The 16904-nt window shown below is 45.0% G+C and overlaps 1 protein-coding gene across 1 annotated transcript in view; it reads left to right on the top strand.

The window, feature by feature from the left end:
- HPSE2 (heparanase 2 (inactive)) overlaps positions 1 to 16904 on the top strand; it is a 533452-nt gene extending 516548 nt beyond the window's left edge. The window contains exon 12 of the mRNA XM_059661921.1: positions 15820 to 16904. Within this exon, the coding sequence (XP_059517904.1) occupies positions 15820 to 15985 (166 nt within the window). The 3' untranslated portion in view covers positions 15986 to 16904. The remainder of the gene's footprint in view (positions 1 to 15819) is intronic.

Genomic DNA, 16904 nt, shown 5'->3' with positions numbered 1-16904 from the left:
CTAGCATTCAGTTCTCCTGACCCCAAATTCAGTGTACTTGTTTCAACACTGTACTACCTCAACAGCCCAGTAATATAAAATTATAATGACCCATGATGAATATACAGTATGGATAACTGAGCTCTGTCATGATACTGTCTGGTTTAATTTCATCTTAGGCTCATTACATAATGAATATGTTTTCAAAGTATTAGGTTACTCAGCAATGTTCTCTCCTTTACGCTAAACTCAACCCAGTTCCATTAAATTTTCTTCACAAGTCCTAATTTCAAATCCTTCTTAAAAGTTCTACACTGTACCACTTCTAAGATTCTGCTTCCCAGTTACAGAATTATTAAATACCAGGAGGGATTACAAATTAATTTAATCTGAGGTCTCTAAAAATGAATCTCAAAATATTATATTTTGACCCCATACACAGACACTGCCAGTTGCCCTATACCTGCTGGAGCCCACCCTCAGAGGTCCAGCTCTGGGGAAAGATGCTGGCAGGAAACAATTCCCAGGGAAACTGAAGAGTATATGTCCTCAACATTCATCAACTTTGATTGAGATTGTACTTTGTGCCAGATGTAACTTTTTCCTCTTCAACAGTCTAATATGCAATGGCAATTAATCTGGCTAAAATTTTAAATGAATTGTGTTCCTATAACTATAAGAACTCAGGAATCCCAAGTAGACAAATTAGGGGAAAAGTCTAAACATAAAGTTTAATATGAATACTTCAGATCAGAATATCTCTTCATCAACCTAATGACAGCCATGTCAGCACCTGGCCTTCAAAAGTTATTTAATGTGGGATGTTTGGAGGGGGAAGGGACAGTTCATAGGTCTCTTCCCTGAAATAGTTCATCACTATTAGAAGTAAAGAAGCAAACAATTAGCAGGAAGCAGCCTGTGGATGGTGCCATCAGAGGTGAAGAGTACTCCTGCTTTGGGGGTAATAGGTTCCATATTAAACATTTGAATTTCCTACCTGCATGAGTCTCTCCTTCAGCTGCCATGATTTTACCTGAAAGAATCTCAAGGATTCTGTGAACCAAACATTGTTTTGCCTATTTGGGGAAGAAATGAATATCACTGTTTTTCCTAATCTATATATTGTTTTTTTCCCATCTCTCTGGGATACAACTTTTGCTTTGATTTTACCCCCATTAAATTCTATACAAATAGAAACATTGGCATCTAACTGCATGCCTTTATAGAGGTGTCATTTAATGTTAGCCAAACAGATTGGTTCTGAAAATACTCAAGTAACTCCCAGGTGCTAAGACTTTAAAAATAACTTCATGTCCGTGTTGGAACAGACCACATTCTGATACTTCATTTCCAGATTCAGTGCTTGGCTAGTGTTAAAAGTCCTGAGGGCTGAACTGGCTACCACCTGACCGATCACAATCTCTCTCTGATGATAACTGGAAGCTATTTATTTTGGAATCTGGCGAAAGGAGCTTTGGGAAAAATCTTAACCCTAAAAATTCTATACCAAGACTTCTTACCCATACACTCAACACAAAATCTGAAGACCTGTTTTCTGGACCAAAGGGCCATTACTCTATTTATCTCAGCAACTCCAGACATCTAAGTATTTAACTTCTATACTTAGTTGGTACCTGGAGCTTTTGTACTCTGGTCAACCAGATGTACACCCTGCAGGGTTCCATTACTGTATCTTCATTAGTCTGGGATCATTTAAATTAGTTTATCTAAAATAATGAAAGTGTAATGTGCTAATTAGACTAGACAGCTGAACGACCTTCCAGATGAAGCTGGGACTGCGAGGGCCGAGGCAACCTGCCTCGGCTGCGAGGACTGAGCCCCTTGCACAAATTTCGTGTATCGGGCCTCTAGTCTTTAAAATAAGCTACTCTATGAAAGTTCTGCACTTATTAAAAGATGACTTTATAGAGGGGGGAAAAAGGAAGCACTGTTAGAGATGAAGATGTTTCTTCTATAATATCCCTGACAGCTTCTCTTCGATGAGATTACTCATCTCATGAGTTGGCCCACTCCCAGGCTAGACGGCTCTGATTGTAGAAAAGATCCTCTTTATATGTGGCCAGAAGGTGTTTTCTTCCCACTTCTTCCCTTGCTTTAGAAAAAATAAAGCAGAGTAAATCTATACCTTCTTTATAACAATTTTTCAATATGTCTCCCCTTAGAATTCTAGTTTCCAAGCTAAACATTCTCAGCTCATTCAACCATTCTTCAAATAGCTTGGCTTAGAGATTGCTCACTATCCTCTTTGCCTTAGAATTTACTGAGTTTTAGACCCTTATCTCATATGATTAACAGTTCAATTTTCTTACTTTAGACAAGCTGAATTGTAAAATTCTGAGAAAGAGTAGGAAATGTGAACATTTTATTATAATTTACCTCATCCACACAGAACAGTAATAGTTTTAAATCTTTGCAACGTTATAATGAAAAATCAGATTCTTATTTAATTTGTATTTTTGAGTATTAGTGAGATTGAATATTTTATGTCTATTAGTATTGTATTACTTTTATGCATTTTCTATGCCCTTTGCTTATTTTTCTACTGGGGTGTTATCTATTTTATTAATGATTTGTAAGTTTTTTTCTAATATAAGGCAATTTCCCCTTTGCTATCTATCATATGTGTTGAAATATTGTCTCTAATATTTTATTTGCTATTTTCCAGCTATTTCATTTTTAGGGTATTATCTTGACATACAGAAGTGTTCCCTTTTATATAGTTAAATCTATCTTTTGCTTTGTGAGTTCTTCCATTCTACTTATATTTTTTATGTATTCATATTTCTGAAATAAGATAAATAGGTATCTTTATTTTATTCCTAGTTTCTTTGTGGTTTTGTTTTTATCTCAGTTTCTTTAATGCATTTGGAATTCATTTTGACGTCCCATAAGAAGTGAAGAGCATCAACAGTGGTGCTGTCCAGACTGAGAGTGTATGAGGAAGCCTGCTCACTCGTGCAGGGCTTCAGGTGCTGATTCAAAATGCTATTTTTTAAAACATCCTTTATTTAAGAGTAAGGGTTAGAATAGAGGCCCCTTACCTTGAATACAGGGTCCTACTAGTGCAGATACAACCACGTCATCTGCAGCCCCTTTGAAGGCCACTCAGAGCCCCGGGAGGAAAGGGAAGCTGCAGGGACTGGGAACGGTGATTGGCAGGACAGCTGCCGGTGAGGGCAAGACCTCAGAGCTGCCGTGAGGGAACAGGAAGTTAGTGGTCTCAAGTAGACTGTAACAGAAGAAATATAGGTATATATGAGACTATCTATTTATAAGAATACTTATACGTAAATAAGGCTCTAAGTCGGTCTATAGAAAAAAGAAAGAGGAGAAAATATACAGAGAAATGAGCCTTGCAAATCTTTAGTCAATATATGCTTCCTCACTAAAACTTAGAGGAGTCTGGGTTCTTTTAAACCTTGTGCTAGTTTGGGGGTGTTTGTGGCTAAGAAAGAGATGGTAGCTATACAAAATGTCTATAGCATTGTCTAAGTAAACAATTACCTATATATCTAGAAAACATAGTAAGGGCAATGGATGATATATTTAATCCCCTTAGCTCCTCCTGCTTCAAGAGTTGGAAGCATTCTGTCCATAGGCATCTCTCTGTGACACAGCTTGAGACAATCAAATGACTTAGAACATGCACTTCAAGAAAAGGACAGTGTTGTTCCTTTCAGTGTGTATAAATGCTTCATCTGGTTCAGTTCTGATCCACCCTGCAAAGTACTACACACATCTCCCTGGTAAGTGCTGAGGAGCATCTCACCGGTGTACATGACACAAGAGAAACATGAAATAAAGCATTTCCATTGAAATAGCAAAAATGCTCATTTCATACTAGTCAAAGAAAAGCATGCCTTTTAAAAGTTCACATCTTCCTTTTAGATTGAAAAGTGTGACCTCCTGACATGGTACTCTAAAAGAGTTTAAAAAGCTTATTTTATTCAAAATTAATTCAGAATGGAATGGTTAGAAAGCTGTCTGATTCCCCTCCACCCTCAGCTGCAAACGTACTCCCATTCTTTCTTCTCAATCATGCCTGCACTTTGAATCACCCTGAGGAGTTTTACAAACCCTAATGCCCAAGCCTCACCCCAGACCAATTAAACCAAAATCTCTGGGCTTGGACCCAGGCACCAGTAGTGTTTAAAGCTCCCCGGGTGATTCAGATATGTGGCCAGGGTGGGAACCCTTGTCCCTGGAGAACAGGCTGGAACAAAAGCCCTGCTGATTTGCATCTTTGATTCCACCCGATTCTGTTCTGCATTCAGGCACTGAGCCATTTTGCCAAAGGTGTGAACATGCCATGAGCCCCCCAGGAGTTCTTGTGCCTGAGTGTACAACTCCCCGAAGGTTTTCTTGCTTGCTTTAACTCCCCGATTAGTGATGTAGTAATATATAGATCACTGTGCAGATTAGAGGATTATGAAATGCTTCTATATTTTACAGTGACTTGACATTTTAAACCAAGATGCTTGGTTTAGAAATCCACGGTTTGCACTGTAGTTTTCTGAGAATTTGTTTTCGGTTATGGACTAGATTTTCTTCCATCTCACTCCCAGCAGCTGGGATCTCTCTACATAGCTGTCCATCAAGGCTGTGGCCTCCCCTCCTCACCTCCTTTCACTTGGGGACCTTTGTTGCAGAGATTTCCATTCTGTTCCAGGTGACTTGGATGAAACACTGGTAAATGCGCAATTTGGTATAAAGCTAACATGTTTCCCAGCAGTTGATTCTCAACCGAGGGGCAGGGAGCAGAACATGTAGGCAGTTCTGGTGCATTGAAAAGAAGAGGCCCTGGTCTTCTTTCTCCACAGCTTCCAGAGGTGATGGACAAAAGTAAGGTCCAGGGAACAGAAAAGTCCTAACCCACCTCATCCCTATAGCAGGGCCTGGGCTCTGAATTGGTATTTCTTTGGCTGCCAAGCATTGAGAGCCCATACAGGATGTGTTTCTTTCCAGACAAGGGGCTGAAGTACCAAACTGTGTACCAACTGCCAGTAGTCACTTAGCAGACTGCCTCTTTCCTGCTTATCTTTGCAGGAATGATTCAGAGTGCAACATTCTTTGCACTCTGACATCTGTGGACCCTGGAACAGAACCTGCACTACTGTAAACATCTTATTTTTCCCTATTGAGGGTACACCAGTGCACTTAATATTATAGGGAACACTGTCAAATTCTGATCAAACTGAGATATTTATCCCTTTGATTTAACATATTTGAATAGGTATCCAGGGAGCCATGACTTTATAGTAATGGAACTAATTTTGGGCATGGCTTATGGACTCTATTTCATACTGTCACATATGGGAAAACCTGTCTGTGCACATGTGAGCACACACACACACACACACGCGCGCGCACACACACTCACCGGCTCTCTTACCTGACTCTTTTCATCTCACCTGCAGACTATCTGTAAAGGGATGCTCCTGACCTACCCTCACCCCCCTGACTGCCTCTTCCAGCTTCCCACAACTAGGGCTGGGGAAACCTGGTCCCTCCCCACAGAGGATACAAACCACAAGAGGGTAAATACAGGAGCGTGGGAGTGTAAGGCAGGGAGAGATGAATTCTGACCTGGGAATTTGGGAAACCCGCAGGGCGGAGGGCCATCGAGCAGGAACCAGAAGGATGAACCCTATGTCTAGGAAATGCTGGAAAGAGGGCGAGCTTACTAAAAGTTTGGGAGCACAAAAGTTCAAGGGCCACTTTTTTTGGTTTGTGGGGGTGGAGGTGGCACATCGTCTCTCATGACTGGAATATAGAATGCTTTGTGGGCTGAAGGGAGAGGCCACAAAAATATATTAGAGCCAGAATCAGAGGGCTTGAAATTCAGGCCAAGAAGCTGATTTTCATTCTGTCTCTCTCCTTGTATAACGTGTTAATTACAGTGTGTCTGACCACACATTTGCATGTTTCTGTGTTAGCGGGTGAGGGCTACGTCTGTTGTAATTACATCTGTACAACACAAAGAACAGTAGGAATATGAATAATGCCTTTACACACAACTTGTGAATGTCGGTGGCCATGGCGTCAAATCTTTGCAATGCAAAGGGAACAGAGCTAACCACAGAGTCAAGTCCTCATGAGTTTTATTGCTGGTTCCACTGTGTCCTGTAGTGTGAGTGTGATATGGCTATGTCATGGAGCTTTGAAATATCACAGAATCACATTTTCTTCCTACACTGCCCCAGATGATTCCCTCGTCTGTTGGGAGTTAATATCGGTGTAAGTCCAGGTTCCTTAGCTGGGCTCTCATCTTGTCTGCCAAGTGTGCTAAGTCATTTTAAGCTGATAGAAGCACATGGTAGACTCTCATTATGGCTTGGACAATAGTTACATAGACGTGATTAGAACACATTAAAGCAGGACCCCCAAACCTGACTGCAAATAGGAAAAGCCTATATTCCTAGCAACTTGCCTATAAAATCCCCAGCTCTGCTTGCATAAAGGAGTCCCAGTGTTTTCTCTGTTCAGTGGTAAGGAAGCTTGATTGATATGCCTCATTGTGTCAATATGCCCTCAAAGAGTAGGATGAAGGGCAAATGATCTCATCTCAGTGTCAGCCTCCCAGTGTCTCCGTGGCCAGGAACTTCATATATGATGTGAGTTTTTGGAGGGGCAAGGGGAACAGGAAGCTTTTATCTCCATTTTTCTCTCTTGTTTGGTCTCCTCTCTCTAACAACAGAGAAGGGGGAAAGGAGTGCCTAACCAGCCACATGAGAAGTCCTAGAGAGGTTGCCTGAGTAGAACTGGACAGGCATTAATTTGAACTACTATCATAGGCAAGAAGGCACTGAACCACGTGGTATGAAAATTAGGAAATGAAAACAAATATGTTTCGCAGGCAAAATGACTCCCGCACATGGATAAAATAAAGCTGGGAAGGATGCATGCTCAAATGGAGGGGCCCTTGGGTAAGGCCCCGTGGGGGAGGCCACATCCATGGGGCCTGGAGGGAAGAGTACGCCTTTGGCAGATGCTACTAGATTCCATGCAGAGCAAAAAGCACAGGGAGAAAAAGTGCAGGACACCCTTGGGAGGAAGTAAGCCTCCCCATGACCCCAGAGAGGGTGGTGGACTTCCTACAGCCTGTGCTCCAGCTGGGCATGTGGGACCAGGGACACTAGGTGCAGTGGCGGCTCAGAGCAGCCCTCTCAGTGGAGGAGCGATCACTCATGGCTGTTTCAAAAGAACTTCCTCTCTAAGCGACCCCAGATGCACAGCCCCTCCCAGAGCAGGAAAGGGGAGCTAGGGCCCTCCTCAAACCTGGCCTGCTCCCTCCGGGCCCTAACCTGCCCCTGACCTGGAGAAGGGCAGGGCAGCTGCGCATACCAGCTTTCTAACTCAGCCAGGAGGCCTCCAGGGGGCAACTCGGCCTGGGGCCTGTAAAACACACAGGTGCACGCTGGCTAGTGCAAGGGGACGCCTGGGACTGGGGACCTGAGAGCCTGGCGCAGAGTCACACAGGCATCGGCCAGACTCGCACCTGCGCAGACCCCCTCTCCACACACCGGCCTGGAATTCCGCACCCCAGGCAGGAGTCTCAGTCCGGCTTGCAAGTTTCCTTAATTTTAGCCCCATTTCAAGTGGACCGCCACGACGTGTTGTTAGGATTTGGTTGATCCTGTGGTTTGTTCCTCGGGAGACCAAGCACAGGGCTCACCCCTGGCATTCCTGGGACTGAGAGCGGTCTGTGGGGACAGGCTGACCCTCTCTGGCTTCCTGGGAGTCCCAGCCCTGACATGCTCTCTGACACCGATGTGTAGAACAAGAGTGACCTCTAGTGGCCCATGGGGAAGCACAATGGAACCACGTCAGAACTAGCTGTTCAGGTTATGAGCAAACGGAACTGATACCCCTGCCAACTGCCCCCCATATACCCACTCAGTCACACACACACACTCAGACTCTTATTCATTCTCTTTCCTCTCCCTCTCCCCCAACCCCTTCCCCTCCTTTCCCTCCCTCCCCACCTCTCCCTCATCATTTAACAATCCGGAAGTTGAGACCAGAGAGGACTGGTGACATATCTGGGCCTGCACATGTCATGCTCAGAGTGTGCACTAAAACTCCGGTCTCTGGCTTCCATTCCAGAGTCTTTTCTGCTACCCACATATTTATATCCAGTCCTTTTATCACACATCTGTGTTGTGAGCTGGTTGACAGCAGCGTGCAGGATGAATAGGACAGAAACACGGTCTTCCTGTTTAGTAGCGAGACCAACAAGCAGTCAGCAGTCCCAATACCATGTGATGAGTGCTGAGACCCAAGAAGTCCTGGCTAATATAGGAGCACTTTGGAGGGGCACTGACCTGAAGGACAAACAGGAGTTAGCCAGGAAGAGGAAGCTGGAAGCGGGGAGAGAGTATGGAGAAGGTTTTAGTCAGAGGGAACATGTACAAAAACACTGAGAATGAGAGATTGTGATTGGGGAAATTGCAGCACAAAAGAAAAGTTGGTGGTGGGTGGTGGGGAGCTGGAATGGGTAGGAGCTACAGTGAGCCTCTAAGGGACTGAAGGAGTATGTAAAAGGCCTTGCCTATGGGATCTTGTAATGACGTTGGACAATGTTCTAAAATCAGCAGGGAGCCACTGGACAATTAGGTAGGTGAATGTCATGATCAGATTTCTATTTGTGTAAGATCATTCTGAATTTGACATTAAACTCTACCTCAGGCTAGCTGTTTTGCTGTGGGCCACCTGCCTGATAAATGTTCAAACCTAAAAAAATGTTAGAGTTCATCCAGTCCATCTTACAGGTTGAGAAACCCACCCTCGGAGAAGGCCAATGACTTTCTCAAAGTGGCTGAGGCAGAACTGACCTCTAAGTCCCTCCACCTCCCACCAAGGCCCCAAAGATGCCAGCCTGAGCCAGACACTACATCTCAAGGCTGCTCCCAATAATACACAGGCTTCCCTTGCCTGTGCCCCTACAAAAATCCACCTGGGGCCAGGCCAGAGTCTAGCAAATTACCTTCAAGATGGCCAGAGGGTATTCTCACCAGACTTGCTTCTGAGACCTCAGGATGGTCAAAAGTTTGCTTCAGTGTCCACTGCTAGCAAGAACAATGGGAAGCCATGACGAGCAGAGACTGTGGCAGGTGGTGCGGGAGGGGAAGGAGGGTGACCAGGCCAAGAGGCTCCCTTAGAGACCTGGAGAGCAGAGGGCTTGACTCCACATTGAGACACTGAATCCCATTTCAAATAGCATGCAAAATAAAGAAAACAACTTAGGAATTGCAAAGTAACTCAGACTTTGTAAAAACAGATGGTGATAAAGCCCAGTTGTCCTAATATTTGGATAATTTAAATGGCCTGAACACCTAGGGATTTAAGAGAAATAGTTTAACATAGACTGGATCAGTTAGTGTTTGGTTTGAAAAGTCCTAGGCAGTAAGGAGGCCCCAGAATATGATGAAAATATGATAAGAAAGGTTTGTAAGAAAAGAAACATGATCCTGGTGAGTGCCATCTGGAATTGGAGAACAACATGAAATAGTAGAAAGAGGTGTCAGGAAGCCTATTAGCTATATGACCTTGTCCAGACTGCTTAACCTCTCTGACCTCATCTCAATAGTAAAGTTACAATAATAATAATAATAATAATAATAATAATAGTACTTTCCCTAAGTACTTCAGGGGACTCTTTAGCAATCACAGGGAAGGACAGACAGGACTATGGTGAAGGGCAGTGCAGTCTTAGCCCTGCCACTCACTGACTGTGTGACTTAGGAGAGTTTTAGACCGGGTAAGCTTTTACTTCCTCATCTGTACTATAGGGACGCTAACACCTGCCTCAGTTGGTAGTTGTAAGGACTAAATGCAATAGTCCAAGTAAATCATGGCGTAGTGCCTTTGACATAGTGCTCAGTAATCAGTGACTGTTATAATTAAGTTGATTATATTTACAAATTTGCAAATTGTTCAATGAATAAAAATGAAACATTGTAATGTCTAGCATGATATGATGTCACTGGATAACAGAATTAGGAAAATGTTTTTAATGTAAGCAGGAAAAATAGAATGCAGTGGTAAGCACATAGGCCATCTTTATAATGAAGGGACTTTGTAAATAAGGACATAGGAGGACTCAAGGCCTCACAAAATTAATTCATGTTGGCTTAGCTAAGAGTTGGTCCTATAGATCTTTTTTTAAGGTTTAAAAACACTAGTAATGAAACTTGTTTCAGGTTGGGATAGGATTATCTAGTGAGTGACTGAGAATCAGTGATAATTTAGGACTTATCCAGAGCAATTGGTATGTTAATGTAACAGTTTTCAACTGGTGTGCCACAACAGAGTGGTGTGAGGCAAGAAGTTTTAAAACATGCAATTCCTGACTATTTAGTCAGGGACACTAACCTCTTTTCCCTTAGATTGTCAAATAAAAAAATGACAATAGCCAACACAAGAATAGCTATCCAGTGTGCATGAATCAAAATTATACCTATATTTTTTGTCAGATCGGCAAAAAATATATTTTTTGGTGTGCAGCAAAATTTTATCAGTTTATGTGTGCCATGAGATGAAAAAGGCTGAAAATCACTGTGTTAATTAAATCTGTAAAGACACTCAGGGAGCCTCCAGGGAGCCTCTTTAGAACTGAGAAATAATGCAAAAAAGACACTCAAAAGTCCATTCACTTGTTCAGAAAATATTTTGTCCCTACTCTGTGACATGCATCTTGTTAGGCACCAAGAATTTAAGGACAAAAGACATGGTCCCTTTCTGCAGCAAATTCACGGTCCAGTAAGAGAGCAAGTAAATCACTACAGTTCGGTGAGGTAGTTATAGGTAAAGTTTGGGTACCAGAGAGCCCAGAGGTGGGGCTCCTAACTCAGGGGTTGGAGAAGGATCCCCAGAGAGAGCAACACCTGAGCAAGCCCTACAACTACCCAAGCAGTTAATCTAACAGAGAGCTCCTTCGCAGCAACCCAGAAGCTGAATTGCAAATCATTTAGCAATTTGGTCATGCTGAGGCAAGGTTGTGGGCCTTAGGAGAGTAGGGGGCTTCCTTGGTAATGTCGACATTATAGTCATTGTTCTTTTAGGAACTCTTGTTTTAAAAAAGCACATGATGCCCTCATCCTCCAAAAAAAATCATATTGGGAATTTTATTACAGTTTTAAATCATCTTGTGTCTTATTAATCCCAACAGCTTCTACTGGCATTCACATTTCAGAAATATATACTATACTTTTAAATGAACTCGTGTATTTTAATCCCAACAGTATCTGACATTTTCATTTAAGAAATACTATCTCATGTATGAGCAAGACTTACTAGTTTTTCATTGTAAAGCAATCTTTGTTCATGCATATATTGATGAAATCCTTACAATAACTGCCAGCTCACCACCCCCACCCCCGTCCCCCCCCCTCCCCCCACGCACCCAGAGGTCTGTGATCCACAGTGAGTTAGCATTGCAGTGAGGATACCAGCATGCTCTGAGACTGGAGAGGTAGCTGGAGCTAGGCTTCAGTGTCCATATTCAAGTGAAGGGATGGGGAGTTCCTGGAGAGCTTGAAGCACTGACAGCAACAGAGCATTACTAGGTCAGTGTGGCAAGTGCGGGAGGGTCTGAACTAAAAGAATAGCAGTAAATGGTGAGAAAGAAGCAGATGTGAAAAGTATTAAAAGGTTGAATTGCTTGGACGTAGGGGCCCTACAGACAGGAACTGGGGAAGAAATATCAGATGGCTCCCAGCTTTCTGGCTTAGCTAATTGGACTAAGAGTGGTACCAACACCAAGATTAAAAAGCAGAGAAAAGGACAGGGTTTGAGTAGAAGATATTTACTTTAGACGTAGCGACTTTGAAGTTCCTGTGGGACAGTTAAGTGGAGATACGTAAGTTGGAAGGATCTAGGCTAGAGCTGCAGGCTTGGGAAGCATTGACATATGGATAATAATCAAAGTGCTGGGTGTGGGTGATAGCACTCAGGGGGAGTACATAGTATGGAAAAAGAAGCGATCCAAGGACAAAGACCGGAAACCCCAACATCTGAGAAACAGGTAGAAGAGAACAGTCCCCCTGGAAAAGAAACAAAGGGGGAAAGCCAAGAGAGAGGCAGAGACAGAGAGAATGAACCTGGGAGCCAAGGGAAGAGAGGCTTTAAGCAGGGAGCCATGAAACTAGTCAGTGCCACCGAGCACTCAAGTGTTAGGACCAAAAAGTTTATCTACTCATAACAGCAATGAAAAGATTAACAAAAACACCATTCCCTACTTAGATGGCTCATTATACTTGCAAAGGGCTTTCATATTTTTATTTCATTGCACTACGCCCTATATAGCATTCTTACAGATGCAGAAAGTGCAGGAAGTGAGGTTAAGAGATTTGCCATAGCATCTTGCAAGTCAGCAGTCGGGCTCCTGAATTTAGAGATAGTCCAGATCTTGACCATGCTCCCTGATTCCACCCACTCCGAGTTAGCTTTCTAACCAACCAATAAGGAAATCAGAATGGGGCCTTTTCCAGAATAACTACTCGTTATTGTATAGAAATTAAAAGGCTTGCCTATCATACTTGGTTTTGCGTTGCCTAGAAGCCAAAGATGTCAGTGTTCTGGGGTCACCTGAATCTAAAAGGGCAATAGCCAATTCCTCAAGGGGAGAGCTTGCACCTAATTCTGTGTATAAGAGGGACATTGAAGGTTTTCAAGTAGAGGAGTGATATACATTTGAGTATGCTTTGGAAAGATTAATTAGTATTAGTGAACTTGTGTTTGACAGTGCACACCGCCTGAAACAAAATAATAAAAATACACTGTTAAGATCTGTCTGGGTTTTTGTTTTGTTTTGTTTTGTTTTGTTTGCAACAGAAATGCCTCTCTTCACCTTGCCTCCCACACCAGTGAGTAGACTGTCTTCACCAGAGAGAACCACTCAAATTTGGAGCGAAAGCTCCTTGCATATTTGACAAGGTCAACTCCTATCTTCAGACCTCGATGTTCCCACCCCCACACCTTCCAGAGGCAGGCCTGGCTCTATATAAGAGTCTCCTCCCCGCTCATTCATTCCTTAGCCATCCCAACCAGAAGAGGGGGGCTGTACCCTCTGGCCTGTCAGAGCTGGACTGGGCCCAAACTTACTCATGCAGGGGCAGCCTGGAGCTGCCTCTCTGCCTCACTCTCCTCCATGGGGAGCAATTCACAACACACTTATCTCAGGAATTCACTGCTCCATTGGGCAAGGGTCTGATTATCTCTCTCTAAACCTGTCTATCATTCACAGCACAGAAGGAACACTAAACAAAGACCTTTGTGTCAATTTCTAACACTTTGTTCTCTTTACCGCTCAGATGATATCACTGCAATGTTATCACAGTGAAGGTTAGACAAGGCCCAGAAACAGTCATCACTAAGCAATGTTAGTTTTCTGAGGGTAACTCACAGCCTTATTTGCAGCTCATGCCCTTGTTCTGGCCTTTTCTACTGACCCATAAAGCTGAGCTTCATTCTGGGTATGTGACTGTACAAGTTGCTCCCCAGTCAGGAACAGCTGGGAAGTTGTCTGGGTTTTGTACTGCAGGCCAAGGATGGGTGCTCTGTGCCCCTTTCCTCTCTAAGTGCACTACGCATGTGGCCCCCTCTCAGCGTGAAGATGGCTGCTGGACAGGAAGAATAAAGGCAGGCAAGATAGGTGAATTGTAATCACAAATGCCTACTTTTGTCACCTTATACTTCATTGTATTGCTAAAAATGAAAACATCTGTTAAATGTTAGATATGAAAACTCATTCTTAAATTAGAAAAAGTGGAATTGTTAGCTATGTCTCTGCCCTTCTTCAGAACCCTACACAAGTAATATGATGTCAGTTCTCTAAGCTATCAAATTTATGAAAAATTCTAGTTAAATAGAAGATTTCTGAAATCATTGTATGCCTGTGCATCAGTCCACAGGTCTAACTAAAGTGCTATTATGATTTTTAAAAATATAAGCATGAGCCCTGGCCAGTGTGGCTCAGTTGATTGAACATCATCTTGTGCACCGAAAGGTTGCCGGTTCAATTCCTGGTCAGGGCACATATTTCAGGTTCGATCCCCAGTAGATGTTTCTCTCTCACATTAGTGTCTCTCTCTCTCTCTCTCTCTCTCTCTCTCTCTCTCTTTCTCTCTCTCTCTCCAGATATAGATATAGGTATAGATATAGATATAGATATAGATATCCTATGCTAATAAAAGAGAAAAATGGTAATTGGCGTACAACCGATACCTTTTTCATTGGCTAATCAGCGAGATATGCAAATTAACTGTCAGCCAAGATGGCGGCCGGCAGCCAGGCAGCTGAGAATAGGAGGCTTGGTTGCCCCAGCGATGGAGAAAGTCAAGGATCCCCGCAGCTGCAGGGCTCTGAGCTCCTGAAGCAACAACTCCAAAAGATACAATGTTTTAATTATAGAAGCTAAAAGATGGCGGTTAATTTGCATACTCAGGCTCCAAGCAGAGTGAAGCCAAACAGCCCTGAAGCAGCAGGGCAGAGAGGCCTCCCGGCCCCGGTGATCAGCGGAGTCGAGAGGCCTCCCGGCCCCAGTGATCAGCGGAGCCCAGAGGCCTCCCGGCCCCAGTGATCAGCGGAGCCGAGAGGCCTCCCAGCCCCAGTGATCAGCGGAGCCGAGAGGCCTCCCGGCCCCTGTGATCAGCAGAGTCCAGAGGCCTCCCGGCCCTGGTGATCAGCCGAGAGGCCTCCCAGCCCCGGTGATCAGCGGAGTCCAGAGGCCTCCCGGCCCTGGTGATCAGCCGAGAGGCCTCCCAGCCCCGGTGATCAGCGGAGTCCATAGGCCTCCCAGCCCCGGTGATCAGCGGAGCCGAGAGGCCTCCGGGCCAGGGATCAGGGGAGCCGAGAGGCATCCTGGCCCTGGGATCAGCGGAGCAGGGAGGCTTCCCAGCACCGGGATCAGTGTGACAGGGTGCGGAGCTCCAACCCTCTGATCGGCCCTGCTCTGTGCATGACAGGAGTGGCGCTGCAACCTCCCTATGGACCCTGCCTTGAGTGTGCCAGGGGGTGGTGCCCCAACCCCCCAATCGGCCCTACCCTGAGCATGACTGAGGGTGGCATCGCAACCTCCCAATCCGCCCTGCTCTGTGCATGAGAGGAGGCGGGGCCCCAACTCCCCAATGGGCCCTGCTCTGAGCCCGACCAGGGGTTACACCTAGGATTAGGCCTGCCCTCTGCCACCCGGGGGCAGGCCTAAACCAGCAGGTCCTTATCTCCTGATGGGTCCCAGACTGTGAGAGGGCACAGGCCAGGCTGAGGGACCTCCTCTCCCAACCCCGAGTGCACAAATTTTTGTGCACCGGGCCTCTAGTAGATATAGATATAGATATAGATATATTTGATTGATAGAAAGACACTTTTCAACTTCTGCATCTCAGAGACTTGTCACTTGTTTAAATCAGCAGTCACCAAACGGTGGTCCATGAACCACTGGTGGTCCCTGAGGTCCAAAAGGTTGGCGACCGCTGGTCTAAATCACAGGTCTAAATGATGTGTCTGTGGAACTACTAGTTATCTTGTATTCAAATCCTGGCTCCCAGACCTACAAGTTGTATGATCTTGGGCAAGTCACCTAACCACTGCAGGTAGAAAGGGATTAATGACAGTTTCTTTCTCAGGGTGTTGCTGAGATGTTTGAATGTGTTAATAAAATAAAGCTGCTAGGTGAAAGCCTGGGCACAGCAAGTGTCAGTAAGTGATAGCTGTGCGTGTATCAGACCGACAGGCAGCAGCCTGGGGCTGCCCAGGCTTCGTGGCGATGGCCCCCTTACAATGCGTTATTGAGTTCCGTGCTGTTTCTTTTCTCCACAGGTCAGTGCAGCTGAACGGGCAGCCCTTAGTGATGGTGGACGATGGGACCCTCCCAGAGTTGAAGCCCCGCCCCCTACGGGCTGGCCGGACATTGGTCATCCCTCCAGTTACCATGGGCTTTTATGTGGTAAAGAATGTCAACGCTTTGGCCTGCCGCTACCGATAAGCCACCCTCACATTCATGAAATGCCAGCAGGCCTACTGGACTGCTTTCCACCTTTCCGCCCCAATAGTATCCTTACTTTTCAGACATCTTCTTAGCAACAAACCAGTCCCTGCCGCCCCATCCTGCTGGAATCGACACAGACTTGCTCTCTCAAGGTAGCACGAGCTTAGCCTAGGTAGGTCACATCCACCCCAGAGGAAAGTGTGGACATCATGTGTACCTTTCATCAGGTTGAAGTTGTGTGTGTAGAGCTGTTTGTATCCTTGTATGTGTACCATGAAACCCAGCTGAAGCACACTCCCCTGACAAATGAAGTAACTGCCCAGATCCTGGTCACACCGCAGTGTCACTACAGGCCGTAGCCCGTGGCTGCTGCCCTCAGAATCTGAGCAAGGACCAAAGCCTGGTGGGCCTTGAGAGCCCCATCCTCTTCCAAAGTCTCAGCACAAAGAGAAAGCACGCCGCACCACCAGCACACTCCTTTTCTTGCCTGCTCCCTGCTGTTGCACTGGGTTTCCTATGAGCTCTCTTCCCAGAGGGGAGCAAGTGGGTGAGTCAGCCCTGGCTGATGGGTGAGCTCTTTGTGTCATTTCCCGGCTGATGTATGAGCGTGTGCATCTGGGTTTCTGACAGTGGCATCAATCACTGGCTACTCCTCTGGGAAGCCAGTGCTTCAAAAGTAAAATTGCGATCATACTCCAGATTTTATAAGAAGGCTCAATTCCTCTGTGAATCCAGATTCCCCCAGGGTTGGATTGGGAGTCGGGTAACAATATACATTGAGTGGAGAGCAATGTAGTCGGCACCACAAAAAGCAATCATCATCCGTCATGCGGCTGTGAGGGAGAGTTTCGGTACAAAGAGAAAGTACACCACACCATCGCCACACATGTACACACACACACACACACACACACAC

The sequence above is a fragment of the Myotis daubentonii genome, chromosome 13, assembly GCF_963259705.1.
Source record: "Myotis daubentonii chromosome 13, mMyoDau2.1, whole genome shotgun sequence".
Lineage (NCBI taxonomy): Eukaryota > Metazoa > Chordata > Mammalia > Chiroptera > Vespertilionidae > Myotis > Myotis daubentonii.
The sequence above is the reverse complement of the archived record's forward strand: the minus strand, read 5'-3'. Positions and strand labels throughout refer to the sequence as shown.